This window comes from Coniophora puteana, assembly GCF_000271625.1.
Source record: "Coniophora puteana RWD-64-598 SS2 unplaced genomic scaffold CONPUscaffold_7, whole genome shotgun sequence".
Lineage (NCBI taxonomy): Eukaryota > Fungi > Basidiomycota > Agaricomycetes > Boletales > Coniophoraceae > Coniophora > Coniophora puteana.
Window position 1 is genome coordinate 1769908 of NW_006913059.1, and position 26549 is coordinate 1796456.

General features: G+C 54.1%; 8 protein-coding genes across 8 annotated transcripts; 5 read left to right on the plus strand and 3 right to left on the minus strand.

Annotated features, from left to right (window-relative positions):
* Window positions 1–571: 571 nt before the first annotated feature.
* Window positions 572–5398, plus strand: CONPUDRAFT_137762 (uncharacterized protein; the record flags this gene model as incomplete). Its single annotated transcript, XM_007771390.1, has 6 exons — window positions 572–1690; window positions 1754–2074; window positions 2123–2779; window positions 2835–3064; window positions 3115–4772; window positions 4831–5398. Coding segments are annotated over exons 1-6 (4515 nt in total), but the record flags the coding sequence as incomplete, so codon positions are not given.
* A 6-nt stretch (window positions 5399–5404) lies between these two features.
* CONPUDRAFT_82804 (uncharacterized protein) lies at window positions 5405–6597 on the plus strand. Its single transcript, XM_007771391.1, has one exon. It carries the CDS (start codon window positions 5435–5437, stop codon window positions 6485–6487), a length of 1053 nt encoding a protein of 350 aa, XP_007769581.1. The 5' UTR covers window positions 5405–5434; the 3' UTR covers window positions 6488–6597.
* Window positions 6598–7316: 719 nt separating this feature from the next.
* On the minus strand, window positions 7317–8871 carry CONPUDRAFT_154712 (uncharacterized protein; the record flags this gene model as incomplete). The annotated part of the gene is made up of 11 exons (XM_007771392.1): window positions 7317–7607; window positions 7664–7705; window positions 7755–7792; window positions 7846–7918; window positions 7969–8111; window positions 8175–8227; window positions 8275–8414; window positions 8461–8495; window positions 8549–8627; window positions 8681–8719; window positions 8779–8871. 11 exons carry the CDS (start codon window positions 8869–8871, stop codon window positions 7317–7319), a joined length of 1026 nt encoding a protein of 341 aa, XP_007769582.1.
* A 1941-nt stretch (window positions 8872–10812) lies between these two features.
* On the minus strand, window positions 10813–11940 carry CONPUDRAFT_125528 (Fcf1-domain-containing protein). The gene is made up of 7 exons (XM_007771393.1): window positions 11848–11940; window positions 11725–11792; window positions 11603–11668; window positions 11405–11553; window positions 11276–11348; window positions 10917–11217; window positions 10813–10867 (listed from the first exon to the last, which is right to left on the minus strand). Exons 1-6 carry the CDS (start codon window positions 11848–11850, stop codon window positions 10989–10991), a joined length of 588 nt encoding a protein of 195 aa, XP_007769583.1. The 5' UTR covers window positions 11851–11940; the 3' UTR covers window positions 10813–10867; window positions 10917–10988.
* A 787-nt stretch (window positions 11941–12727) lies between these two features.
* Window positions 12728–13950, plus strand: CONPUDRAFT_82806 (uncharacterized protein). The gene is made up of 5 exons (XM_007771394.1): window positions 12728–12754; window positions 12826–12959; window positions 13017–13125; window positions 13181–13260; window positions 13312–13950. The coding sequence occupies exons 3-5, from the start codon at window positions 13081–13083 to the stop codon at window positions 13778–13780; spliced, it is 594 nt and encodes a 197-aa protein (XP_007769584.1). The 5' UTR covers window positions 12728–12754; window positions 12826–12959; window positions 13017–13080; the 3' UTR covers window positions 13781–13950.
* Window positions 13951–17426: 3476 nt separating this feature from the next.
* CONPUDRAFT_82807 (uncharacterized protein) lies at window positions 17427–18363 on the plus strand. The gene is made up of 4 exons (XM_007771395.1): window positions 17427–17731; window positions 17788–17846; window positions 17895–17960; window positions 18127–18363. Exons 1-3 carry the CDS (start codon window positions 17559–17561, stop codon window positions 17936–17938), a joined length of 276 nt encoding a protein of 91 aa, XP_007769585.1. The 5' UTR covers window positions 17427–17558; the 3' UTR covers window positions 17939–17960; window positions 18127–18363.
* A 1716-nt stretch (window positions 18364–20079) lies between these two features.
* CONPUDRAFT_73768 (uncharacterized protein) lies at window positions 20080–22271 on the minus strand (the record flags this gene model as incomplete). Its single annotated transcript, XM_007770936.1, has 5 exons — window positions 20080–20166; window positions 20209–20408; window positions 20750–21260; window positions 21549–21674; window positions 22023–22271. 5 exons carry the CDS (start codon window positions 22269–22271, stop codon window positions 20080–20082), a joined length of 1173 nt encoding a protein of 390 aa, XP_007769126.1.
* Window positions 22272–23199: 928 nt separating this feature from the next.
* CONPUDRAFT_125534 (phenylalanine ammonia-lyase) lies at window positions 23200–26314 on the plus strand. The gene is made up of 4 exons (XM_007771396.1): window positions 23200–23343; window positions 23399–23937; window positions 24134–24447; window positions 24502–26314. Exons 1-4 carry the CDS (start codon window positions 23234–23236, stop codon window positions 25993–25995), a joined length of 2457 nt encoding a protein of 818 aa, XP_007769586.1. The 5' UTR covers window positions 23200–23233; the 3' UTR covers window positions 25996–26314.
* Window positions 26315–26549: the final 235 nt, after the last annotated feature.

The window sequence follows — 26549 nt, forward strand, 5'->3', positions numbered from 1 at the left end:
TGGCCAAAGAGAGCACAGCAGCCAGAAGATATGGAGAAAATGCGTAAGCCACCCTGAAGGTTCGACGGATCGGCGTGTTGACGAATGTCAATCGTGTTCGCTTGCGAAGTCGTATCCACGTTGACTGGGCCGCGCGATCCAAGTGGGGATCGTGGCAGGGTCCGGACGAATGACACGGATAAAAAGAGTCTATGTCGTTAAATGAACAATTGTAGGCCTGGATTGGAATAAAGTGCCTTGTCAGACGATCAAGAGGGCTACTGGTTGCTGCGGGACTTTTGTTCGGCGCCGCGGAAGCTGCTTGCATTTGTTTGGCCCGGCATCTGCCGAACCTTCCCAGGTCTTCAAGCTTTAGTTTAAGACTTTCGGCCAGCTTGGACTGCAAGGACAAGGCTGGCATGTTTAAATATTCTAATATTACTGGAGACCAGCAGACTCTTTACCCTCATCGCAACATTGGCTGAGCAACAGAAAGGGGGTTGTCCAGAACAGGAAGGAAAGCACGTGGGCACGTGCATCATTAATGACGGCTCGCGTCTTGGCCTCTTGCTCTGTCCCCTCACTGACCCACAAGAGCGCGTCTTTCCTCTTCCCGCCCTCGCGACCACAATGTCTGCGAGCTGGTCTCCTACCTACTCATATGCGCGTCCAAGCGCGCCCCAGCTCACACCGGTCTCTGCGCTTAACGTCCAAAAATCTCACCCGAACAAAGCCAGAGCTCCGATCCACAACCCCTACGACAAGTTTTCCAAGCCCGAGTTCGACGACTGGATAGGCGGTATCACCTCCGCGCTTAGACGTGCCCTCGGTCAGGACGATGAAGAAGCTGACGAAGAGGCCCGCGTTTCCAACGAATCACACGCTGGCGACGAGGCCCGTCGTCCTGGCGCGGGGCCGGACCTGAACATGGTACTGGCCGACGACGGCACGGGCCAAGACGTCGCTGACGCCACCTTCCACGAGGAAGACTCGCTGTCGTACGGACCTAGCCTGAGAGCAAAAGGCAAGGCTCGCGACCCTCGCGAGGGCCCTGGCTTTGGTGGACAGCAAAATCCCATCGAGCTTCTTTCCGACTCTGAAGCGGGCGAAGAGGAGGAAGGCGACGAGCAGGGCTCCCCGAGATCCAGTCCCGTCTCTGATGCTGGCTCGGAAGAGCTGGACGAGGAGGACGAGTACGATGAAGATGGAGTGCTGCGCGAAGGCGAGTACTATATTGGCGAGGACGAAGAACAGGAAGAGGAGGATGAAGAAGAGGGGATCTACGAGGGCACGGACATTGTTCACCCTCGCCAACGTCAGCCGCGCGTAGAGGCCAGTGAGGAAGATGAGGAAGTCGAAGAAGAAGAAGTGTCTGAGGAGGGCGAGGAGAGTGACGAAAGGGAGCAAAGTCCGGAAATCATTGAACTTGTGGACAGCGACGAGGAACAAGCCAACAGCGGCGACCTGAGAGGCCCGGCGGGCTCCGCTACTTCTATTCACCCCCGTCATGCCCAGCACTATGACCCCAGGCAGCAACCGCACGCTCGTGACTACGCGTACGGCGAAGATGAGGAGGAAGGGGACGAGGAAGACGAAGAAGAACGCGACGTCTCTCCAGGACGTGTCTCTGACCGGGACGAAGACGATGACCAGCTATCCATCTCAGCGGACGGAGACGAAGAAGATATTGACCGCACCGCCGATGCCGACGGTAAGTCCCCTTCACTTCTTTTCTAATCCTTTCATACAATAAACATGTATTTATCTCGAACAGATGGTACTGCTTTCCACCCATCGCACGCCGGGCGCCAGGCCGTCGAGCTCCCCGACCCCTGGGCCGGCCCCCGCGAGTACGCTGAGGACTTTTACGCGGGCGGCGACTTCCCTTCTCCTTTCGTCTCCGATCTACGAGACGCCGAGATCGACCCCTCGAGCCTCACACCACTCCATGACGCTGCCGCGTTCATCGACGAGAACGCTTTCGAAGATGAGGCTGAGGTGCCCGCAGCAGCGAGAGACGACCCCGCTGAAGAGCGAGACGATGAAGCCGTCATGGACGTCGAGGGCACCCCCCGGAATCAACGCAAAAAGCCAGGTAAGAAGCCCAAGCCCGAAATTCTCAAAGTCCTGGACGAGCCCTCAGACGCAGACGAAGAAGAAGAAGGCGACGATGGCGACGACGATGCCCTCCCCGACTCGAGTCCGCCCCCTCCGTCCTCGCCTCCTACCCGCCCGGCCGACGCAGCCGACGCAGATTACATGCTCGACGACGGCCACACATTCAACGACCACGGCGCGCACCTCGACTGGAACTGGCCCCCAGCCTTCCCGGGCCGCGTCACGACGCGTCCGGGGCACATCGCGACGTCACCGGGTGGCATGGTCGTAGATGGGGCCGAGGACGACGGCGATGTGGAGCTGATTGATGTTGATGCGGAGCTGGATGTGGACGAGGAGGCTCTCGTCAAGGGGCAGTTCCAGCGCTGGGCTCGGGGCGAAGACGGTTTCGAAGGGGAGGCAGACGCTGATGCTGATGCGGAAGGGGAGTCGGATGTCGATGCGGACGGGAGCGTTGACGATGAGGACGAGGGTCCGATTCCGCTGGGCACGAGCGATCTCGTGTATGATGTCGATGATGCCGATGTCGAGATTGAGGTGCTTGAGTTGCCGGATTCGGATGGCCGCGAGCAGGAGGAGGGGGAGCTTGAGGAGGAAGACGATGATGAAACTATTGGGCCATCGCAGGACTCTGATAGGCCCGAAGACGACGAGACGGGTGTGGACGTTGAGGTCGTTCAAGGTGCGTTTTATTATTATTGCACCGATGTGATAGTTATGCTAACAATGCTGTCTAGACGAAGAAGACGACTTTGATATTAGGTCCTCGTCGCCCTCCGACCAAGGATCGGGTCCCGAGGATCAGGAAGAAGAAACTGCGAACGTTCTGTATGATATCTCTGAGGCTGAGTCGGAGGAAACCTCGGCCGCTCTGCTTACGCCCATAATCGAAGTTTCGTCCGTCAGTGGCGACATGGGCTCTGTCGAGCCATCGGCGGAGTATGTCATCGAGGACGTTTCCCGAGGTGTCAGTGTATTTTCAAGATTAGATTTTGCGTAAACCTGACGTTCCTTCAGGCAACTGCAGATGCTGAGGAAGCCAACCCTCCCACTGCCTTTGACGATGATGACGACTTCCTTCCGCCTGGCCTCGGTATTAGCGGTGCTCCTACACCGAGGGTCTCTACCCCGGAACGCGAGCCTGCTCATGAGTCTGCGTCCCAGGCTGAGCCGGAGTCTGCTCTCTTGGTCGAATCTACTCCCCAAACCTTACCCGAACCTGAACTTGATTCGAGCGCGCAAGTGATGAATTCCATGCCCATGACCCTAGCGGAGGCTGCCGCTGCAGCCGCAGCCATAGCAGCCAACGACCCCAACGAGATCGACGTACTCCTCCCTCACTCCCTTCCCGAGAACACGCAATTGCCTTCGCCGGACGTTACACCCGAGAGCGACACGGGCGTCTCCCAGCCATCTACCACCGAGCCCTCTTCAGCTTCTACCGCCCAGCCCCTACATGTATCGTTGCCACCGCCCCCGTCCACGCCTCAGCCTACCACAGCGAACCCGTCCGTACCGGACCCGCTCGTCTCCCCGCCGATTCAGCACCTGCAGCAGCAGCCTCCACCGCACTTCTCGCTTGCGTCTCCGCCCCGGCTAATTAGCGTTCCGGGCACTCCGAGGCTCATTCTGAGCCCAGCACAGACCCCGGGCGCGGGCACGGGCACGCCGCCGCCGGTGAGCATGAACCTGAGCACGTCGCTGATCCGCGCGCTGTCGTCGCGCGGGGCGAGCGTGGAGCTCGCTCAGCCTCCTGCTGGTGTGCACGCCGGCACTGGCGTTGGTGCTAGCGCCGGTGCAAGCGCGAGCGCGAATCCGACGAACGGAGACCAGCCGCCGTCAGGCCCGAGCAGCGCGCTCGAGCCTGGTATGGGGCACGGGCCGAGCGGGCTGTTTACGCCGTTGAATGGGTTTTCGAGTACGGGTGAGTCGGTGCAGTCGCCTGCGGATGGGGATGCGGTGGTGGCGGAGACGGTGGGAGCGGGGGCAGGAGCGAGTGGGGATATTGCGCGGGATATTGTGGATGCGCTTGTGCATAGGGTGTTGACGCCTGAGGAGAAGAAGGATTATGAGGGGAAGAATGAGGGGAAGGATGAGGGTGGGGCTGACATCGACGCCGACGCCGACGTGGTGGACGATGGTCAAGGCCAAGGATATGCCAACGGTGAGGTGGACGAGGCGGTGGAGAAAGCTGTGGACGAGGAAATGCGCGTCGACGGACCCCTCGAGCTGAATGATTCTGTGGTGGACTATGAAATCGTCGATAGCACGCCAGATACAGAACGCCCCCCGCCTCGCCTCGCCTCCCTTGAACCTGGCTCACCTATGGTGGACGTCGTGGCTGTCGAGGATGCGCTCAATGCCCCATCTTCTCCAGTCGGCGCTGACTCTACCGTGCTCGACGGTGCGGTTGTCATCCCTGACGACGAGGCCGATGCGGAGGGTGAAGAGGAAGAGGAAGAAATTGAAGAGGAGCAAACGGTAGAGGAAACTGCAGTACCTGCGGTGGAGGATGCTGATACGACGAGCATTGCCTCGCTCGAGTATCCGCCCTCTGATCTTACGGAGCCGGAGGAAGACGAACAAGAAGTTGCACAGGCGGTTGCAGAAGAGGATTCGGCCAAGGACAAGGACGTGGTTCGTGAAGTGACCCCATCTGTGGACGTCAAGGCGAAGTACGTTCTTTTATTTGAATTTTCCACTATTGTCAAATTGTCTAACGCTGGTGCGTAGGCATTCGTCCACTGAAACTCTCCATCGTGATCCCGCCGGAAGGCCTGATTCTGCGGACAAACCGTCCTCGCAGAACCGGCCAGCGAAGCGCAGAAGATCCCCTTCAGACACGAAACCGAGTCGCCTCACCCGCTCTGCGTCTCACACAACTCCCGCTGCAAAACGCGCTAAACCAGACGTGTTCGATGAGGATCGCGCAGAAGCTAGCGATGCAGGCGATAGCAAGATTCGTAACGAGGAGCACGATGACGAGCAGGATGCCGAAGGCAGCGACGTCGAGTCTAGCGACGGTGCCAGTGTCGCGTCGAAGATGCTCAGGGCCTCTCGGGAATCTTCGGTTGTGTCAAACTCGACGTCTTCTACGCGGCCAAGTCTAGTACTGCCGTCACTCCCACCACCTACATTCCATGCTGGTGTGCTGCGTCACCAACATAACAAGCCTCCTTCCCTTGCCAGAGGGCAGTCTCTCCAGCAGGTCATGGCTAAGCCCCCCGCTCCACCCCCGCCCGCTCCTCTCCAGACATCGAACCCTGAGATCCAGCCTCCCCCCACCCCATCTGTCCTCCGCACCCAATCCCTCGAGTCGGCTGCAGTATCAGGTCCAATGTCCAGTTCACCCGTCACGCGCTCGAACTGCCGCTTCCACAAGATCAGCCTACCCAAGGAAGAAGGCGGCCCGCGCATGTGCTTCGTCGTGCCCGGGTGCTCGCTCGGCGACAAGGAGCTCATGGACGAAGAGGAGATTGAAGACCACGGCCCGGCGACATACGAAGACTACCGCCAGCTGCTCGGCAACATCGAGTTGCTCGACTGTTTCAGCTCAGACCTCATCGGCGTGCTGCGGCAGCTTGTTGGAGTGGACCTGCTCCGTGAAAACGAGGTGTTCTATCTCGTCCAGCCGGGCGAGGAGGCGCTGTTCAAGAAGCGGCCGAAGAAGAGCAGGAGTAGGCGGGAGAGTAGGAAGTCGTTGGGTCTCTCGAGGGGGCTCAGCGCGATAGAGACTTCGTCAGTAATGGGGCGGAGCGCACCGAACTCGCCGTCGGTGTCGAAGCTGAGACACGATGATTGTCGGTCTTCTCTAGTGCCTCCGTCGATCCGGCCGCCGGATTCGAAAGCGGAGTCGGCGCTGTCCTCCGCGCCGTCTATCAAGAACGAGGAACCTCATGATTCTCACGAATCCATTGCCTCGTCATCCAAGCCCAAGGCGAAATCGCACAGCTCACGCGGACAATCGATGTCAGCCTCGGCTTCGTCTTATGCTCTATCAGACTACGACGGCGAAGGTGACGACGAAGACGGGGAAGGTGCTAAACCCGGCACGGAGATGAAGAAGGACAAGACGAAGGCCAGCCTGCAGAAACGCACGTCGTCTGTGAAGAGTGCTGACGGTGGTTCTGGTGCGATTGCGAAAAAGAAGAAAGAGCGTCCGGCGGCTGCCGACCTTGTACGGCGACGCAGCAAGCGCTTGCATCCTGATGCAGCGGCGTACCAACCTCGAGCTCAAGAGGAGGAAGAATCTTCGGAAGATGAGATTCTGGAAGCGCGCCGGCGCAAGAGGACTAAGAAGGGGACAAAGAGGAGCCTAGCAGACGGTGAGGAGAACGGAGACTCGCATAGGGCGAAGAAGCCCCGCAAGACGGGGAGTGTTGATCCATGAGACATTGACTACTAATATCTTCGATTCCTTGTTTTGTTTCACTTCGTACTTGATTCAATCCGTGTCGTCGTTGTCATCACTATTACATATTAGTCGATTTTACTCCGAACAAACTATTGGATTGTTGATTTTTCTCGGACAATGGTGGCTGAACTTGGTGTGACGCACGTGTATTTCTTACTTTATTTCCGTCAGTTAAGTTAGCCACACAGCTCCAAGGAGCGGGTTTAATGTCCGCTTGTGGGGCGATTTCGAACAAACATAAGTCCAAACCCACCCACCATGAGCCCATTATCTCAAGGGAAGGCCGCTCTCGACCGAGGGTCTTTGTATTCAAGTTGGCGGTGTCGGCGATCTGCCAGGCTGTTATCATTACTCCTGATGAGCAAAACTTGCTTGTTCAGGGAAAAGGATACCAACGACCGTAGTATCGGGACCTTCGTGGAGCCCACGCCTGTAAGTTCGGGATAGGTACACTGAGAAAAACAAGCCCATTAAGTATGTGATGGATTCTCAGGCCTACATTGTGGAAGTCGTTCGCTGGGGACCGCCTCAGAATGTTGCTGTGCGACGGGGATGCGGATCCCCGTTGAGGAACAATGGATGAGATACGTCCATTCTGATGGAAAGTAGGCCAAACGCACCCATAAGGGAGTGGTTTACATGTTTGGTTCGGGGTCTCAAAAGCTTCAAAACTACGTGAGCGATTTAATGACCCCAGTTGTTTGTACCATGTGCTGGCAATGATTTGTCTCCGATCCATTAGACGGGTAATTTCACGAGGAGGCAAGTACACAAGATAAACTCGACCAGTATCACCAAAAACAGATCACTTTCGTCTTCCTTTCTTGGGCTGCACTTCCTCCTCGCTCTCGTCCTCTTGCGGACGTTTCTTGGTTGAAGCAGGTTTCTTCTTGGAAACGGGCTTCTTGGACGGTGCCTCGTCGCCCTCATCCGAGGCGAACGGATCGTCATCGTCTTGCACTTTCTTCTTCAGGACCTTTTTCTTGGGCTCTGCAACCGCCTTAGCTTTCGACGACTCTGCGGCGTCTTGCGCCTTGGTCTCTGATGCTGCAGCTTTCTTCGCGCTGAGCTCGGAGAAAAAAGCTTCTTTCATTTCCTGGACAAGTGATCAGTATATCCACTCATAGGTGAACGAAAGTCGAGGGAGCGAACCTTGATTTCGGAGTCTTTGAGAAGTGTCGTGTTCTTCCAAACCTGCGGAGCTTTTAGAGGATTACACGCAGGTCAGTGTTTTCGGCCTTACCGTCGACGGTATGCCGCTACTGTGTTTGCTGTCCAAACCTACTCATAACATTGAGGTCCATAACATACACATATGAGAGGAGGCAAGGTACCAATCACGGTGTAGAGATCCGACTTGACGCCGCTCAAGTTAACTCCATGATTGCGCAGCAAGACCTTCATTACCTTCATACGGTTTGAGCGACCCTCAGAGAACGCACGGAGGAAGAGCATACCTCAGTAACGGCGTCTTTGTCGTACACATTCGGCATGTAGACGCAAATAACGTGTTGATAGTTGGGGGTATCATTCTCTGGAGAGGTAGACACTTTCGTGCAATATGCAGAGGTGTCCTTCAGAGGTCCAGAGGTGAGTGAGGCTACGAGAGCGACGCGTGTTAATGCATGATGGTTCAGATGGAATGTGGTAAGGCTGTACTCACTGGCAATACTCGACCATATGACATCAACTCTGTCTGCGGACGCGAATATAAGCCTGAAAACAATCTAGGTAAGTGCAATGAAGCCGAGCTGTCCGCATACCATTTCCCGTTGACATAACCATGCCGCTCAGATATCTCCTTCAGTTTCTCCGTAGCCTCTGCCTGGGTCTGCTCGCGAACCTCCTTCTTGCTCCTGGCACCTGTCTTCTTGCTTGACCTCACCGGGATAGAGTCATCGTTCTACTCGACGTCAGCCGTTGAGACGGGGCGACAGCTTCGACTATACCTTGATGTCCTCCACTCGTTTGGAAACCTCGCCCACTGTAGAAGGTAAGAAAGGGAGCCATCGCTAACCAGTGGTTAATGGTACGCACACAGGGTCGACGCTTCCTTCACGGCTTCTTCCACGCCCTTCACCCCGGCTGACGAATCGACTCCCCGCACCCATATCCACTGGAGACCTATCAGGTACCCAAAGGAGCTCGACGGGTGCGTGCCATACTCACGGGTTTAGTGCCATCGTTCTGTACCATCGACGGCTTGTACTGAACGTTCGATCCTTGTTAGCTCCTTTGAGCACAGCATGCGCGTTGAAGCACATCACCTTGGTCAAAAAATCCGCCAGCGGCACGTCCGAGTGGGCCGACCACTCATACGTGTAATTTTCCGGTATCACGTCTTCGTTCTTGGGTGCCATATCGTACTTGGATCAAGGACTTGGATGATAGCCGAACGGGTAGACTGTGAGGACTTGTTCTTTAGCAAATGAGGGCAAGAGGGTCAATAACAGGAGTTCAATTGTAACGTGACGCGACGCGACGCGTGTCTGGCCCCTATCCCGGAAGCAATATATCTCCTTTGCGCTGCTATGCTAAAATCAACAAAAAATCAAGGCAGAGTCCTATCGTCGTTCTTTCCAAAGCGTCCGGAAGCCAGTTCACGATCAAGATTACGATTATGCGCTCTAATGGCCATAACAGACCATAACAGTACAGATCAAGTCCTGCTCGTTAAAACCATGACATTTAAATGAAATGCACCCTGGCCAGACTCCCAAGCTTTTGAATGCTGATTAAAAGTTTCTCATCGTGTGTTAAAGGGTGTCATGCAGAATATTCCATCGGTTCGTATGCATTGCCTCTTCGTGACCATTGGGCTCGTATTAGCAACTCGAGCCGTTCACTCCGAGACTTAACCCAGTTCAATAAACCCTAGATAAGTGCGAGGGGTTCTTCTCGACATTTCCGCGGTCAATGGTGCGAAATGGAGGACATTAGGTCCGCGGATACAGGATGCGCTGCTTACTTGACTTCCATTCGCTCACCAACACTTTGGGTCGGCGGATGTATACGCGCCGCATGAGAGATTCTTCTCGTCGCTCAAGCGCTCACGATTGGCGCAGCCGATGGCCTACCTAGCACCGTCTTCCTGTCGAAAAGCGTAAAGTTCGCGGACATGGCTGGTACGATGAGGGAAACAGGACACTGACATTGAGCAAAGTTGCTTAAAAGGTGTAAGAGGCTAACAGGGTGTTAGAAGATTGGGCCAAGAGCCAAATAAGAACCGATGACATAGTGTCACCGTTCCCATAGCTCGCTTCCGCGAGGTTATTCCGGGATTCGACGATTGCAAGCTTCGAACTCCTTCGGACGTTCCTCATGATTTAGATCACCGCGAGCTCTGTACGTCGAGTATAAATAGGTTGGTCAGGCACTCTGAGAGCCGAGTATCGTCAAAGTGGAGAGCGAACATGAGGTTTAGACTTTTGAGACCGGTATTTTGGAGTCAGTGAAGATACTATATAGCGAAGGCACGTAGTGGACACGCTCCTCGGACCATGTAGTGTACCTCGGTGCGGTCCGAAACGCAACCTCCAAACTTATGTTTCTACGGAACGCAATACTGTCCAGCAGATATTGAACATTGCGAGTGTTTCTAGCCACCGAGAAGACCGGAGCGCCCGCGCCCGCGAGCCTTTCCTGGCGGGATTATTGGCAAAGGCACAACGACTACCTGTAGCGGGAAATAGTCAATTAGGCATCATCTGTACAATAGACCACTATTTATTACGATGAGTGGAAGAAATCAGATAAGGCGAAATTACGCACCAATCATATCGTTGTACGGAGATTCGTTATCACATAGACTAGGAGCTCCACAAGAGGAACGAAGCTTGGACTTCTCTTCTTGAGAACTTGCACGAGATATGGCTAGCCATGAAGACTTCGGGATTATGCCGTGACTCGACCACGCTAAACTGGCATGCTCGACGTCGTGTGGTAGACGATAACTTGCAGGTTCAGAATTTAAGTGGGGTGTGGTGAATCGCATATCCCCTTCGAACATACTGGGCGTATGAGCACCACTTATGCCCCGGTCCGTAGAACGCTATGAAACCCGAACGAGCTGCCTGTGGGCATATGGGCAATCCCCGTAAAGTTCCATCAGCGCCGGCGCGCACACGGTGACGGAAGGTGAGAAAAGAGCATTCCCGCCATGAAGTAAATTTGTCATACTGCGCTGCAAGTCTAGAGCGTGCACCTTGACCTATGAACGGGATCTTTTTCAAGTAAAACTTCGCATGAACGTAAGAAAACCAGGAAGGTATCGAGAGCGAGCAAGCCTCACGGGCAAGATGCAGTAACTTTCCGAAAGGCCTTTACCAGAAATGATACATTGATAAAATTATCTGTCTGCGAAAGAGTGAGCGCCCATCCCCGACGGGCCGAATGGCATACTCACAAGTACGTGTCTACTTTTGATAGCTTGCCGACTTCCTAGCACCCAGAAACTCATGGCAAGCCAATGACCCCCTCACGCTCCAGGTGCGGCCTGATCTGGTAGTCTCTCAATGGCGTATCGCCGAGACACGATGTACATGAGAGGCACCCCCGGAATTTTGCGTATTCGACGGCGAAGCTCTCGATCGCACGTTGCCACAATGTAGCACTTGTGTGCCGTCACACGTTGGACTAAGCAATCGTCGGCGTATGTTCCCGTGTGGCTACAATTTAGGCGCTCGAAACGGGGGTCTCGCGCGACTCTGCAGCATCGGGAGCGCATGTGAGCTATGCGCAGGGAAGGGTACACACGCAACCCACCTGAGGGCCACACGGTACCGGTGTCCAAGCTTCTCCAACTCCGCCATTACGCAGTCCGTCACGCAAGGTATGCCTTGGGATGAAGAGGGGTGAGCCGGTCGTCGGAAAAAAGGGGCGAAGCGAGCATACACTTCGCATATAGGCAGTCCATCATCGCACTGACGAGTTCTAGCTTATTTTGAAGGCTGAAGTTGATAAAGTTGGTATCGATCAGCACCCGATATGGAGGGACTAGTTCAGTGTTGTGAGCAAGGAAGAGTGATGAAGCGACTTGAGGCCTGGGTGATGTTCAGTATCAGCCAAGGCGCAAGATGGCGCTAAACTCACACTCGGCGGACTGCCTTAGCCTTCTCCTCTTCCTCTTTCTTCTTTTGCTTCAGCTGGTTCTCCTTGCTAAACTCGAGAAATCAGCAGGCGCGGGATGGTAGGACAAGCAGTAGGCGACGGACAGACGAGCGTCATTGGGGTTTAGCAGCCGCTTCACAGCGGCAAACTTGCGGGTTTTCTTGGCTTTTCCCTTGATAGCGGCTAATCAAAACGCCTCAACGACCAGACATGGGATGTATGCTCACCATAGTATGCGATGTGATCAACAGCAGTCAGCGCTGGTTGAGGAGCGAAGGGACCGTGACAAAACCGGACATACGCTCGGCAGTTGCCGAAACTTGCTCGTGCCGCGGGCGACAGCGAACAACCTCTTGAGCAGTCTCTTGTTAGTCTCTTGTTGCACGGGGTTACAATCCTGAAGCCACCCCTTGAAGTCTTAGACATCCACTTTCAACGGTATCTTGCCATCCGATATGCTCGGTGGGGCACTAGGGGCCCAAGTATTGATCATAGCTCATCTCCGCTCGCCCTTCATCGCGTGGACCCGGTCGGATGAGTACGGAGACAATGGCAAATCTGGGGCCTTTCGATGAGCTGCTCATTTGCTCTACAGCTCACTTCATTGGACCTTCTCCCCTTGGTTATGTGAGCTTGCATATTAAACGTCCAATTGCGCCTCCTGTCGACATCCTGGTGCTCCATTGGTTTCACCCCCTGCGAGTTTCCGCGTCACCGTACCTTCCCTGCTTCTGCGAACTCATCCTCATCAGAAACGCCAGGGCACCGCATTCTGGGTTCCACGTCCCAACGGGTCTATATTGACTCCATACAGCTTCCATGCGCACCCATGAGGTAGTGCGTGTAAACCATATCAGTACCTTAACAAGCAAGAACGTCTCGCAACGATTCGACTGAAGTAAATGCTGGCATGAACTTGCTATCTGACGTGGAACTATGGAGATCTGGCGATCGCTATTTTTCTTTGTTCGGCTATAAACAGCAGCCCGAGGACTGATGAGCTCAGTTGTCCCCTTTCCGATCTCACGATCAAACGTGCGACCAACAACCGGAAACGTTAATGCATGGGGCATCGAAATCGAAACGGAGGATGTGAACTCGGGTGAAGAGCAACTGCAACAAATATAGCCCGAGGTGAGTAATTTGTCCTTATCACCATTTGCCGATTAGATAGCATGACTTCGGCGTCTTCATGACATTGACAGGTGCTGTCACACACCCGAATCCTTTTGCGGGACGTGTTCCCCCGTCCTCGCGTCGGTGCTTCCGATCGTCCTGCGAGCGAATAAGAAAAAGGTTCTAGTGCCCCATCAAGTAATATCCTTCTCCGGAAAACTCTGTGAGTCTCCGGCGTCAAGGCTTTCGTATATAAACTCACCTCTTTCCTGAATTCCAGTTCAACACTCTCCCTCACAACACTTTCAACAGTTCAGAGCCGCTTGCGCCTCGTATTCTCAACAATGTTGGCCAACGACTCGTTTAATGTTGCTTCTACCTCTGTCTCGGTAGCTCGTCCTCATCGTTTCAGTCTCGCATTATCACTAAACAGTTTATAAACAGCTCACCGCCTTGCCCAAGGACACCACCGGACTTGAGCGCATCATGCTCGTTGCCCAGGGTGACCTCCAGAGACTCCTGAGGTGAGCTCCTGAAACTCGTTATGTGTGCTTTGCACTGACCACGCCCCACAGCACGTTCTTCTCTCGCCCGATATTTATCGAGTGCATATATGCCCACACTGCTCCTCGCACCAAGCCCGCTTCCCCTGAAACCCCCGTCTCGCAGATTCGCCAGGTCCACCTCGTCTGCTCAGGTCGCGTCGTCTGCATCGCGACCTCATCGGTCACCATCACTTCCCCTGAGTTCGAGCGCCTGTTCCTGGAGGACAAATACCCCATTGGTCAAACGTTCCGCCGGGCTCAGCGCACGCCTCAATTTAGCCTCCTCGACGTCCAGAGCCGTATCGAGAACGGCAAGCGCGAGCTCCGCCGGACGTATAAACTCGAGACCCCTGGATTCGAGTGCGAGATTCTCGAGGTGTTCCCCGACAGGACCATGTTTGCCATGGGCGAGGCCTGGCTTGATGAGGAGCAGGTGGCTAACGTCGTTGCCCCTGGCCAGAACTGGGTCGTTCCTCAGGCTGAGACTACTGTTCATTAATCGTTAGGACTATCATAGACACATCATGGCATTGTATACGTAATTGCATTCTATATCCTTGAATAACTTGTTTCTTTTCGCTTCTTATGGTGTACTTCAGAATGACCAGGGTGCCTCGATAGGATAATTTACCTAACGGGGTATCACTCTCTATCAAACTTCAGACTTCAAACGATTTAACCTTCGCGGTTGTGAACTCGAGTTGATTCCCCATACTTCAATCATATGGTGACGTTCATGAGATATGCTCGTTTCCCCTTGTGGGCTTTCCGAGTTACCTGAGTGCGTATGTCGGTCCGTTTCTCATCCTTTGCGTATGCTTGCTGCGAGATAAAGCCATCCATTGCACGCTCTTTGAGATAATGATGAGCCCATGAAGGAGTTCAGGTCAAGCACAACGGGTTATTCCGTTCGGTTCCGTCATTCATCCCAGTAAACGTAGGCCCCTGCCAAGACGATAGTTCCCAGCGTTTCTATGCAACTTGTCAGGCGAACTTCGGACCGAGCCGAAGACGCGACTCGCGTGGTGCTTCTGAGGACCTACAAAGGCAGACACCTGCGGACACCGTGGTCGGTAACGTCAAACGAAATAACCTCATCCCGCGTATTTCGCATCACATACCGACATCGGACATCTCATGCGTAGCGAGGAAACAAGCTGACTTTTGCGCTTACACTTGTCCTCTGCTACGAAACCACGCCACAGGCCCACAGCACAGTAAGGGTTGCGGCCGCCATCACTGTGGACGACCGCGAGAGCCAAATGGTGCTCCGCGTAGCTCGGGAGTAGTGGGAGAGCTGTGCTGAAGCGTTCGGCCAGTTAAGTTCCCGGGTTGATTGACTATTATTAGCGATGCCATTCGTTCGCGATATGTCAAGCCCTGTACAGTGTAAGGTGCTTCCAGGTGCTTCCCTGCCGATACATCGGAGCGCCAGTCAATCCGATCCATACGGGGTATATGCAGCAAGGCCAGATCTTCAGTACCACCTTTCGGTATTTTCAAGAATATTGCAGCGGTGAACAGCGGTGTTGAATCAGAGAGAAGTAGAGCATGCAGAAGCATGTATTTACTGTTGGTTGGTCAATGTGTCAGTCGAAGTATGCTCTCAATAAAAAATAAAATGAGACAATATACTTGAGTTTTGCCCATCACAGCTGCTCCGTTGAACGAAATGACACTTGGACATTCTTGTCTGGTAGATGTCATTATTACTCGCAAGCAACTAGTCAGCGCTGCGGAAGGATGCACATGGCGACACTTTCGTTATCACCACACCATGTCATGATTGAACGTATTCGCTCAGGGATAGATAACGAGCACGCAGTCTGATATCTCTGGCCAAAAGCAGGCTGCTTGCTTGAATGTTATGTTATAGATCCGGCCGAAGAAAAACTCACCGACACAAAGATATATCCCGTTTATAGGTGAGCACCCCAAATCACAGCGGTCGCCAGGCAATACCGTTCACTCGTACCACATAGTCGTACCAGAGGCTTCTGTTGATACCGACTTGATCGTTAACTTATCCCCAGGGGCTGGATGCTATCACCCAATGAAAACGGCAGACAAAGAGCCGCCTCGGATCTTGGCCACCGGAAACAAGGGAGCGGAAGCCGGAATGACTAATTAGCGCCCTACCAAGTGAAAGTTGTGGTAGTGCCTGTGGCCCTGCCTCATGATTTTCTCAACAGAAGTACGCTAGTTCGGTAGTTAACCATATGGATAGTATTGAGCGAGTTGAATAAAAAAAGTCAAATAAAGCGGCGTGTACTGCACTTATAAGTTTCGGCCAAGTTCATTTCATGTACCGTCAGCTTCAACGGTGTGATCGCAAACCCCAGGCCTACCAAGTTTGTGATTTCGACGTGCATCCGTCGGAGCGCACATACGTACGAAACTGTGTGGTCGTACCTGTGGAGTGGTCTGGAGTCCTGGATGAGATCCGGGACGCGATGACGACATGGGCACTTACAAATTCGGTGTCGCCTCAAGCACCGGTGGTGAACAGTTCCATATACTCACTACGCAGCTACGCAGCATAGCTGCCGACGTCTTTCGCAAGTATTTTCATCTCCCAAGCTTCGAATATGATAGCACCGACTGATGCCCATGCGGACTTTAGGATCCAAGTACTTGGTCCTCCACCTGAACTCATACGGTCGGACACCCAAGGGTGGCTTGATGAGCAATTTCCTGTCATATGTCGCTTTGAAAACCGATGACGTCTCATTAAACATACCAAAAACACGTTGAGAGGGCCTGAAAGAGCTTAAGCATTCAGATAGCCGATGGAGACTACAACGGTGATACTCGCCGTGGGTCCGATCAGCGTCTTAATTGTTACCAAATGGCACGAGGCCTCTGGCGTGATCTTCGTCAGTCATGCTGGGTTTCGGGGGGCGCGCTGGGTGGTCTCACTCTCAAAGAGCAACCGAATAATGCTCCTCCACTGAGGGACCTGCGCAAGCTGTCCAGTTAATGTGATTTATGTTGAAGCGGAGAAGCAAAAACCTTAAGAGGCTGACTGGCCGTCAAGGTCCGCCCGAGAGCCTTACAGCCCTCGTATCTAGTTGGAGTGACATGCAGTGTGAAATTAAGAGGGACACCACATTGGACTTGAGGAATGCAGTCATTTGCGAGTCATGCGTATGTTCACTAGTTGCGGGTCCTTTCACGGAAGAACGTAGCATGCCGGCAGAGTCTAGGCAACCTCGGCCTCAGCACAGGTGATCCGAAGTGTAAAACACTTTGGATGTGGGAGACACTAAGGTGACTTATTGATTCATCTTTACCTCCAACTGCATGGCATATGATCAAAGCAGTCGACATGGCTGGAAAAGAAACCTTCCATGAGGATGATCAACCATGAAATGAAAGACATGGCACGACTCAACAAAAACGGCTTCAGCTGAGCGCCGTCTGTATCTGTTGCGGCCACACAGCAAGTCAGCGCGGCCTTCCATGCATTTATAGATCGTAATAAACGAGCCCTACAAGTGCCGTCCCCCTCCATATCCTTGGCAGCGTACGGCTCCCGTATATTGCCCGTATAGAGATGTTTTGTCGCAGGCTACAGCTCTTCGACAGTGAGGCATCCGGCGTCATGGCGATTCAAAGAAGCTGAAAGCACCATCAATCTGGAAGTTGCCTTGTGCTTCGTGAAGCAGGGTTCTCGCGCTTTCTTAGTCGTCGGCCAGAAGAGAGTGCGATGATGGCTCAGTGCTAAGTTGCTTCGGCGTAAATCAGGGGTAATGCCGGGTTCTCGGATTTGGTGGCTGTACACGTGGCCTGATATGACTGAGCCCCTGTCTATGGAGGGCGCTCCGGCTAGCGTGTAGGTTTGATGAGAAAAGCCAAAGAAAATCAGAACTGTGTGTTGTGTTTAGCAGTGCTTTCGATCCGCTAGCGATCCGCTAACAAAAAGCTGTACACAAAAAAGGCTTGATGAGAATCCCGTAGTTGCGCTTGACACGACTCAGTCATGCATTGATTCGCAGGCGATTACGCATGGGGTATTATCTTCCTACGTCCGACATCTAGGCATTTCAACTTGAATCAAACCATACAGCTTATGGATCGGCACATGATTCGCTGCTCTGTATAAGAAACTTTCAGGACGAAGGTAGTGGTAGTATTGAGCTTACATTGAATCGATTACATCTAACGAGACGGAGGTTGGCCTACCACGCGATGAGAAGCTAGACGGGACTATACTCCGTTTACTTCCGCGATCTCGGTTTGAGCAAACGTTGTGCCTGATATTCGTGCACTGCTTGATGGAGGCTCCAGTGTATCAGCTTAGCAACGCGCCAGCAAGTGAAACGTCGCCTGGAGATGCGTCGCTCGATTGGCCAGAGACCAGTAGTGGCGCTGCCGCATCTCCCGCTCCGTTCCGAGTGAATCGTGGACAAGAGAAAACCTCCGCAAATGCGGATAAATCATGCGGGCACTGCAGTGAACGGTGTTAAGCCCCCGGAGCATGAGACACGGCAAAGTATGACTCGCCTGGTGGCGCACCATGCAGTGTTTGCTCCATGAGTATATGGAAATACCTAGACGAAATGGGTGATCTGGAATGAGATACCGATGTTTTGGACAGACGCAGCACTTATTTTTGAACGCCAGGCCGAGTGGCGGACGGAGCCACGGATGTTAAACCAGGGTGGTCTGTCGTCTACCTAAAAGCAGACAAGGGGACATGAGCAACAGTCATTCAGTCACATCAAAATACGATCATAGAGCAGATTATGGCGCAAGGAATCCGCGAAGATCGTATCATACTTCAAGGATAGGGTATGCGATACCATCGCGAGTAAGATCAAAAGCGATGAAACTTGTGCTGACCGTAGTACGGTACATCAATGTGATTCTTGAGAACGCTCAAGCTCTGCCTCCGGTATCTTGGTCTGGATCCAAAGCGATACGCTATTGTCGGACCCATTCCTCGACAACGCCACCATCACCAGCATCATTGTCCCGAACGACCGAACGTTCGAGGCCACGTTTTACTACCCCGAGGTGCAAACCGATCTGATACGCAGTCAAAAGATGAGTATATGCGTGGTGGAATAACGTATAGAGAAAAAATATGCATTGGCATCACATCTCACACCAATATTGACTAGATTGTATAGGAGCGTCGTAAGTGATCAAAACGGGTGGTATAGGAGACGTACCGCTGACCATCGAGATCAAAATCCGAGGTCCTAGCACGTTCACGCCGCAGCCTAATAGTGACGATGAAAGTGTTTGCAATGATCAAAAGTGAATGAACGCCCGCTGAACACCTGAGCGGGAGGAGTTGCCTTTCACCGATGTCGTCGAATGCACGAGACCATCGACGTTGGACACAAGACTTGTTTCGGGGTCCCAGTAAGGCAGCAGAAGAGCGTGGGAACATGAGTGTCGACGCGTTTAGGATTTTTGCCTCCGGATCTGGATGACGCGTCTCTCACTTCGCTGTGTCCCTGAAGGCCTGACGCGTGTCGTCGCGACAGGTCGCGACGGTTTACCGCCAGTACTCATTCACCTTGTGCTCGCTGGCTTGGGGATGACTAGTGCTGCACGGTAATGGGGATGCTTGCGGTACTTCATTGACTTACATCCTCGTGCTGACTTCATCGTGCATGCCTGTGATAGAAGTCCGACTCGGAGGAACAAGCTACCAGTTAACCCCACGTCTTCCCTGTCAACCCCGCAGCGTCGTTTGCAGATTCCTCGTGACCGGCGCGTGGCCGAGGGTGCGTACAGCTTCCCGCAGACCCCTCAGTTCTCAACAGGCTGTCCCTAGCCGACACATGGACCCGACCGGCTCTCCGAGAATCGCATCTACGATGTCCATCACGATATAGCGCCAAAGAGCCTGACAGCGTAGATAGAATCTGATGGCAAGTGCTTGCTGGCTCTTGACCTCTCTTTCGTTGCGCAAACATTCTGATCATGCTATTGACTTGTTGATACTCAGTGACATGGATTCGGGTTCGTTCGCTCTCCGCCGACGCCTCGATTGCGGGACGGTAGGACATCAAGAATATGTCTTTGTCTACCTCCCCAGTCCTTGGCATCCCCAGCATATCTGCGTTTGTCGCCGCCTATGACTACACTTGTTGACTAACTCTAATCTCTCTTGTACACAATAAGGGGCAGACCATGATACCGGCTTTCAAGGTTACCTGTCATCCTGTCCCCTGAACACGGCGAATCCGGTAACCTCAGGACTGCACCTTGTTCTCCACGAAACCCTGCTGATACCAAGACCAACGTGCTCAAAAGCACGTACTGTCCTTTGTCGGTCTATTGTTCCGATGATTCTCCCGCAAAACTGTCAGGAGTACGTCTTGTTCTTCACGAAACTCTACATATCGTGCACGTGGAGGCCGACTCAGTGTTGGCGTTGCTCGGGCTCTCACCTTTATCGACAATCTTTCTTCATCCTCAAGTTTGATGTGCTTCTGTTGCGGGTCGTGCCCTACGACAAAAGGTCTTTTCTTTGTTTCCTTTCGAACGATCTGCGCTGCGCATACAAAGGAGAGTTCTTCAATTCTGATTCTGATCCCAGGTCAAGCATACCTAGATAACGGGCATCACACTCGAAGTTTATTCGTGTAGGTACCCGCTTCGCATCTTTAGCCACCAATGCCATTCACGCTGTATGTCACAAAGCATCCGGGGTCGGGCGATATCGCGTGGTCATGGACGTTTTGACTTCGAGTGTTTCTGATAGACTTCATGGATTCGATCGGTCATCGTCTAACATCGTCTATGATACGACAACCACCCTGATTTTTTCGTTCCTGGTTATTCCTTCCGAGTGCACGTATGTCGCGTCAGTTTCGTCTCATCATGATCGCTGCTGTCCACAGTGATGTGTATCTCGTATCCTGGCTGTATGGCGTCACACCAAGACATTCGATCAAGACAACTCACATTATTGGGACTCGACTGCTCATTCGAGAGCAGAACAACACGTGCCACAAACAGTTTTTTACCCTCCATCTCGCGCGCTGCCGACATGTTTTCGGAGTCCCACTCCTCCGCTCGACTATCGCCGATACAAATGGCGCGATCTACCGAGGCGGCGACGAGAATGAAACGCGCTAGCCCACCAGCACCGACACAGAACCTCGCTAACAGCGACACCACAAAGTCTTAATAAAAACCCGAAAGGTGAAACGCGTCTTTGGGCGTAAAACACGGCCCTCAGAAATAAGCGCCCTCGGGCCGATCCGGCCGCAAGCCCGTGCGTCCCACGCTGATGTCATTACGCGGCTTAGCTGTAGCTGTAACTCGAACGCTTCACCGCTTAGACTCCAGATCAACGCACAGCAACGCACACAGCATCGCAGAGTCTTTGTGCCGATAGTGTATCACTAGGTGGTGGACGGTAACCTTCTCAGGCACAGTGCGACGACGGTTTGATACGGCGAGTCAAGATTCAAAAACACGTTTTTCTTTTCTTTTTGCGGACGAGCCAGTTCTAGATCTCTGAAACCATCATCGAATCGGCCCCGCGTCTCCGACTCGTTCTGACTCCGTCTTCGAGTTTCTCTTCCGCTGTGGGCTGGGATGGGCTGGGTCCCGGGGTCCCAGCCTCGGTTCAGCGGGCGCTCCGTTAGAGGCGCTGCGAGATTTTGAAGGTGTGCGTGCGACGGTGCGTTATCGGGTGTCCATTGTGGATCGAGGATTCGAGCGTCGAGATGGACTTTGCTGAGTACTTGCCGGGGCACCGCAGATGTCGGGATACGTTGATTTTGAGATTTTGGCACAGATGTTGTGGTGCGTTGCGCTGCGATTTCCAAAGCTCTGTGCTGCAGGATCAATACGGGTGCCGGCGTCGTTGTTGGATGCCGGTGGATAGGACCGGGATATTGTGTTGAGGGTATTGGAATCGTGTTCCAGTTTTGTTTGTGGTTTTGGACATAGGCGCTAAACGGAGGGTGTGTGTAAGCGCTCTTCGATTTGGTTATTTGGTTGCCTACCTGCTGATATTATGGTTGACTTCTTCACATGCGTTAGGATAGGACGAGGCTAGATGATCATCTACTTGCCATTAATAAACTTCGACGTCACAGCGTATCCTTGGATCTACTCAGGCGCAGTGTTCATCATTCCTCATGTCAAGCTACGTGGGTTTTGTCTGGGTGAGGTGTGAGTACACGCATTGAGATGATCATGGTTATTTGATACCCGTTCTACGCGTGAGTCGCTCTCGCGCCAGGTGAGAGGCGCGTTGCGTAATCCAAGTCTATGCATTCACGCTTACCTACCCTCTTTCGCACATCTTCGTGTCTTCTAGCTCTCAGTACACACTCCACAGGCACCCATGGCGGCGCCGCGGTCCCGCCTTTTTTCTCGCTGCCAGTTGCTCGAGGCGCAAACTCTCGGAAGCGGTTCTTCGAGCTCGCACGGTTCCGTCGGTGTCGATCGATGTATCACCCCTCCCTCGACGCGTGAAAGCGTGCCATCTCACGCGCCCGAGGATCTGCGAGTCCACGGAGAACGTTGGTCGCGTTCTTCACCATGTGCTCAATCGCTAGTCTAAATTTATGACGTTCTGATTCGTGGTTTTTGTTTTTCTTTGAACATTGATGTGGCAGCGCGGTATGGTTTCTCGCGGATACGGGCGCACACACAGCGGACGCGAACGACTTTTCATTGTTGCGCTTGACAGGTGACGTCACCCACCGCCGCACGCGTCTGCCATGCTGATCGTCTCGGACGCGAGTTTACTGCACGCTTACCCCGCTGTTCGTAAAGACAAAGTGCACAGAACAGAATTCGGTAATATTTCGTATCATCATCATTCGAACCGTCATCGTGTCAATATTAAGATCCGACCCGAGGCTGGATTGGGGCGCGAGGGACGCCCGCCCTAGTTTACCGGGAGTTCTAATGGTGCGATGCGAGAAGGCGCCGCGGCCGTCATTGGCTGCTGTACATGTGCTGAGCGAACGAATGAATGCGTCCAAGAGCGGGATTAATGCCTGCATGGGAGGGTTCGCGAAGTGGTTTTTTTGAAAATCGCGGAGATAAACGTGGCAGGACGCGTCACAGGATGATGTAGTTTCTGTAGAACATTGTATCGTCGTCTATCTAACGCGTTCCTTTACATAACTATATCTTATCGGTTCTCGCCCCGTCTGTGATGCAGATACGCAGATGATGACACTGGCTCGGTCAGTGGTGAGCTCACGGTGTGAACAAGATATCGACGTGCGCATGTGTGAACTCTCCCAGCCGAAGTCTGGGGTGGTTGTTCTGTGTTTTGTTCTCAAGATTGAAATGAAAGGGCGCAATGGGCAGCGCAGTGGGTCGTGTCAAATCACGCCTTTTGGGACTTTCTTTCTGCATATGTACATGGGGAGAAAGAAGCGTCGATATGGGGTTGACGTCTGCGGTTGCCTGGTCAGCCAGTAGTCGCGAGTGGGAAGCGGGCATGGGTCTGGGAAGGCTGGCTGTCATTGCATGGACTCTGGAGGCGGATCTTGTTTTGGAAGCGATTAGATAGCGCTGGGTCTGTGCAGCTGTCCAGATGTCCAAGGGCGGTTTCGGGAGGATATTCTTATCGAGGGGTGGATTGCTCCGACAACAGGGCTATAATAACACGACTGGATCTGAGATGGGGTGACCGGGGGCTGCTGTGCCTGTTTTGGATGGGCGGACAGGATGCAAGAAAGCGGTGCTGGGCAGGGATGGGTGTGATCGAACGCGACAACGGATTTTCATTTCATTTTGCTAGTATTATGTCAACAGACTCGTCGCAGGTTCAGATTGCCGTCATACCAGGCCCGGACGGATCATTGCCTCCCAGTATCTGTATTTATATGCACCCACCACGAATCCATGGCCTACAACAACACCCAAAGAGCACTCGCCTCTTTTCACTCAACACAGATATCACCTCGTCTCGACCGTACTGCCCTCTACATCCTCACCTTCTACTTCATCCACCATGACCATCTCGCTCAAGCAACAGCGTATCGCCACCGAGGTCTCCACCTCTTCTACTCCCTCTGTCGTCGACGCATACATCCAGGACGTGCGCGAGTCGCAACTATATGCGTACGTGTCAAGTCGCCATCTACATTGCCTCGTCAGACTGACATCACCATTACAGCAATGGCAAGCCCGTTGTGCTTAATGGCCAGTCCCTCACCCTCCCCGCCCTCGCCTACGCCGCTCGCCGTCCTCGGACGCGCATCGCTCTCTCTGCCGATCCCTCTGTACGCTCAGGCGTAGAGGCCTCCCGGGCAGTCATCCAGTCCAAGGTTGACCGCAACGTCTCCGTCTACGGTGTCACTACTGGCTTCGGTGGCTCAGCCGACACACGTACCGACGACGCTATCGCTCTCGGTGCAGCCCTCCTCCAGCACCAGCACGGTGGTGTCATCCTGCCCAACTGGCGTGATTCCTGTTCGGAAGACTCCTCGAGCGAGGACGCCGACGAATCAGATGAACCCCTACCGCTCAACGACCCCGTATCCGGAACCACCATGCCCGAGTCATGGGTCCGGGGTGCTGTCCTCGTCCGCATGAACTCGCTCATCCGTGGCCACTCTGGTGTGCGGTGGGCACTCATCGAGAAGATGGGCCAGCTACTGATTCACAACATCACCCCTGTCGTCCCTCTTCGCGGAAGTATTTCGGCCAGCGGAGGTGAGCACATCTTCTTCCGTTTATGTGCAGCGCCATCTCGTGGTCGAGACCGAGGGCTGTTCTGTGCCTAGTGCAGAATTGCAAATCGTCGGTGATGCTTGTATCACTCCACCTTCCTTCCTTGCGTTCTTGCAGGCGCTGCGCGTGCTATTCATATGGTTGTGATCGGGTTATTAACGTTCCTCTTGTGATGTAGATCTTTCGTCCCTTTCGTACATCGCCGGCACGCTTATCGGAAACCCCGGCATCCGTGTCTGGTCATCCCAACCATGCATCACGTCAACTTCGTCCAACGGACTCGCGAATGGTTCCAAGTCTGCGCCCAAGAAGCGCGTCACGCGCTCAGGGCGAACCATCCTTCCCAGCAGGAAGGCTCTAGAGCACTATGGCATCGAGCCCCTTCCCCTCGCCTCGAAGGAGCACCTTGGAATCCTTAACGGCACGGCTTTCTCTGCTTCTGTGGCCGCTCAGGCCGCTCAGGGCCTCCAGAGCTTGGCCATGCTTAGCATTGTGCGTATCCTTCCGCTGTCACATCACTTAGCCTTGCTAATATGTCTTTAACAGGCGACTACGGCACTCGCGACCGAAGCTCTCACTGGCACGGCCCACAGCTTCGTGCCATTCATCTCACAAGCGCGTCCCCACCCTGGTCAGATCACCGCTGCAGCGACCCTCCACGCCCTCCTGCAGGGCTCCTCGTTCGCGACTGGAACCGAACAAGGCGCCCACGCGGTTGAGGAGGAAGTCAAGATTGCCGATGACGCTGGCCTGCTGCGCCAGGATCGCTACGCGCTCCGCACGGCACCACAGTGGCTCGGGCCGATGCTCGAGGACGTCGCCAAGGTCAGGGAGACCGTCCGCATTGAGATCAACTCGACGACGGACAACCCGCTTATCGAGGCGCACGGCCCTGCTTCGCCCACTTCCGACGGCGGCAAGGACGAGCCGGTGCCCGGGACGGTGCACCACGGCGGCAACTTCCAGGCGCTGCATATGACGACGGTGATGGACCATGCGCGTCTTGGGCTGGCGCTGCTCGGCAAGATCTCGTTCGCGCAGCTCACGGAGACGGTGAACGCGACGATGAACCGCGGGTTGCCGCCTAACCTCGCTGGCGGCGAGCCGAGCTTGGATTACGGTTTCAAGGGCATTGATATCAACGCTGCATCGTACCTCGGCGAGCTGCATTCGCTCGGTGGGATGAATGTTGGCGTGGGCAGTGTCAGTGCAGAGATGCACAACCAGAGCGTCAACTCGCTCGCTCTCGTGTCTGCACGGTATACCCTCCAGGCGTACGATGTGCTCTCGCTCCTTCTCGCATCGCACCTCGTTGTCATGTGCCAGGCAGTCGACCTCCGCGCCATCCAGCGCGAGTTCTCGGAGCACGCGGCCCGGGTTATCCGGTCCGAGGTTGCCCTCACGCTCTCCACCGCCATCGCCTCGCCCGTGTCTGAGGCTGACATCAACGCGCTGTCGGCGCTGCTCGTGTACGAGATCCAAGACTGCCTCGACAAGAACAGCACGATGGACACCCCCGCTCGCATGTCCAAGGCAGCGGGCGCAGGCGCCCTCCCCTGGGTCGAGTTTTGTGCGTCCAGGCCCGACCTCATCGTCGCCGCCGCATCTTTCCCCGCTCTCCGCTCGCGCCTCGCCGCGCGCCTCGCACGCCTCTCGGGCGAGCTCAAGTGCGCGTACATGGGCATCCCCGTGGACGTCCTCCCACGCACCACCACCACCACCTCGGATCTACCCGCCTCAATCGCGTCCGCATCGCGCGGCCCCGCGCCCGCGTCGGTGTACCTCGCCCCGGCGACGCGTGCGCTGTACGAGTTCGTGCGCGTGGATCTGGGCGTGCGCATGCACGGCTCGGCGAATATCCGCGGGGACGTGTTCGGGATGCGCTCGGGCGGGCTTGTGGGGGCTGATGTGGAGGGCGAGGGTGTTGAGGCTACGCACGGGGACAGCATTTCGCGCGTGTGCGAGGCGATTCGGGACGGGCGGATGGATGTGGTTGTTGCGGGGATGTTTGAGGGTGCTGTTGCTGCTGCGTCTGCATGAGGCGGTGCGGTCCCTTGGTGGGGCGTGTAGCTTCTTCTGCGCTGGATGGACTTGGGTTATTCGTCTGCTTGGTTGTGGGGGTTCTGGACGGGGACGACGGTGGTTTATATCTTTCAGCAATATACATAGAGCTCTTATTTTCTGATTTCCGATTCTTGCTTTTCTATCGTTCACTTTTCATACCATCTGCATACTTACATTCACGCGGTTTTATTTATGACCACGAGCACGCCGTTAATTACTCTCTGACTCCTCACGATAAACCTGGACCTGTTGTAGAACAGTGAAAACGAATGTATCATTCTTATCCTTATGCTTTTCGCTCTAATTGAGAACGATGACTTCAAGTTACGTGGCCTCTTTTTTCGTTGTCGTTGTAGCCTAAGTCATTCATGGTTTCTTTCCGATGTCATGCCCTATCTGTTATTACAGTAACCGGGATCCGGAAATCTCTTTCAGGATGACTGTGTATGACCTACTATGCGCCTCAGGAGGAGTACTCCTTGTTATCGTTTGCGAGCTGGCCAAGAATTAAGATCGCCCACCACTAAGTT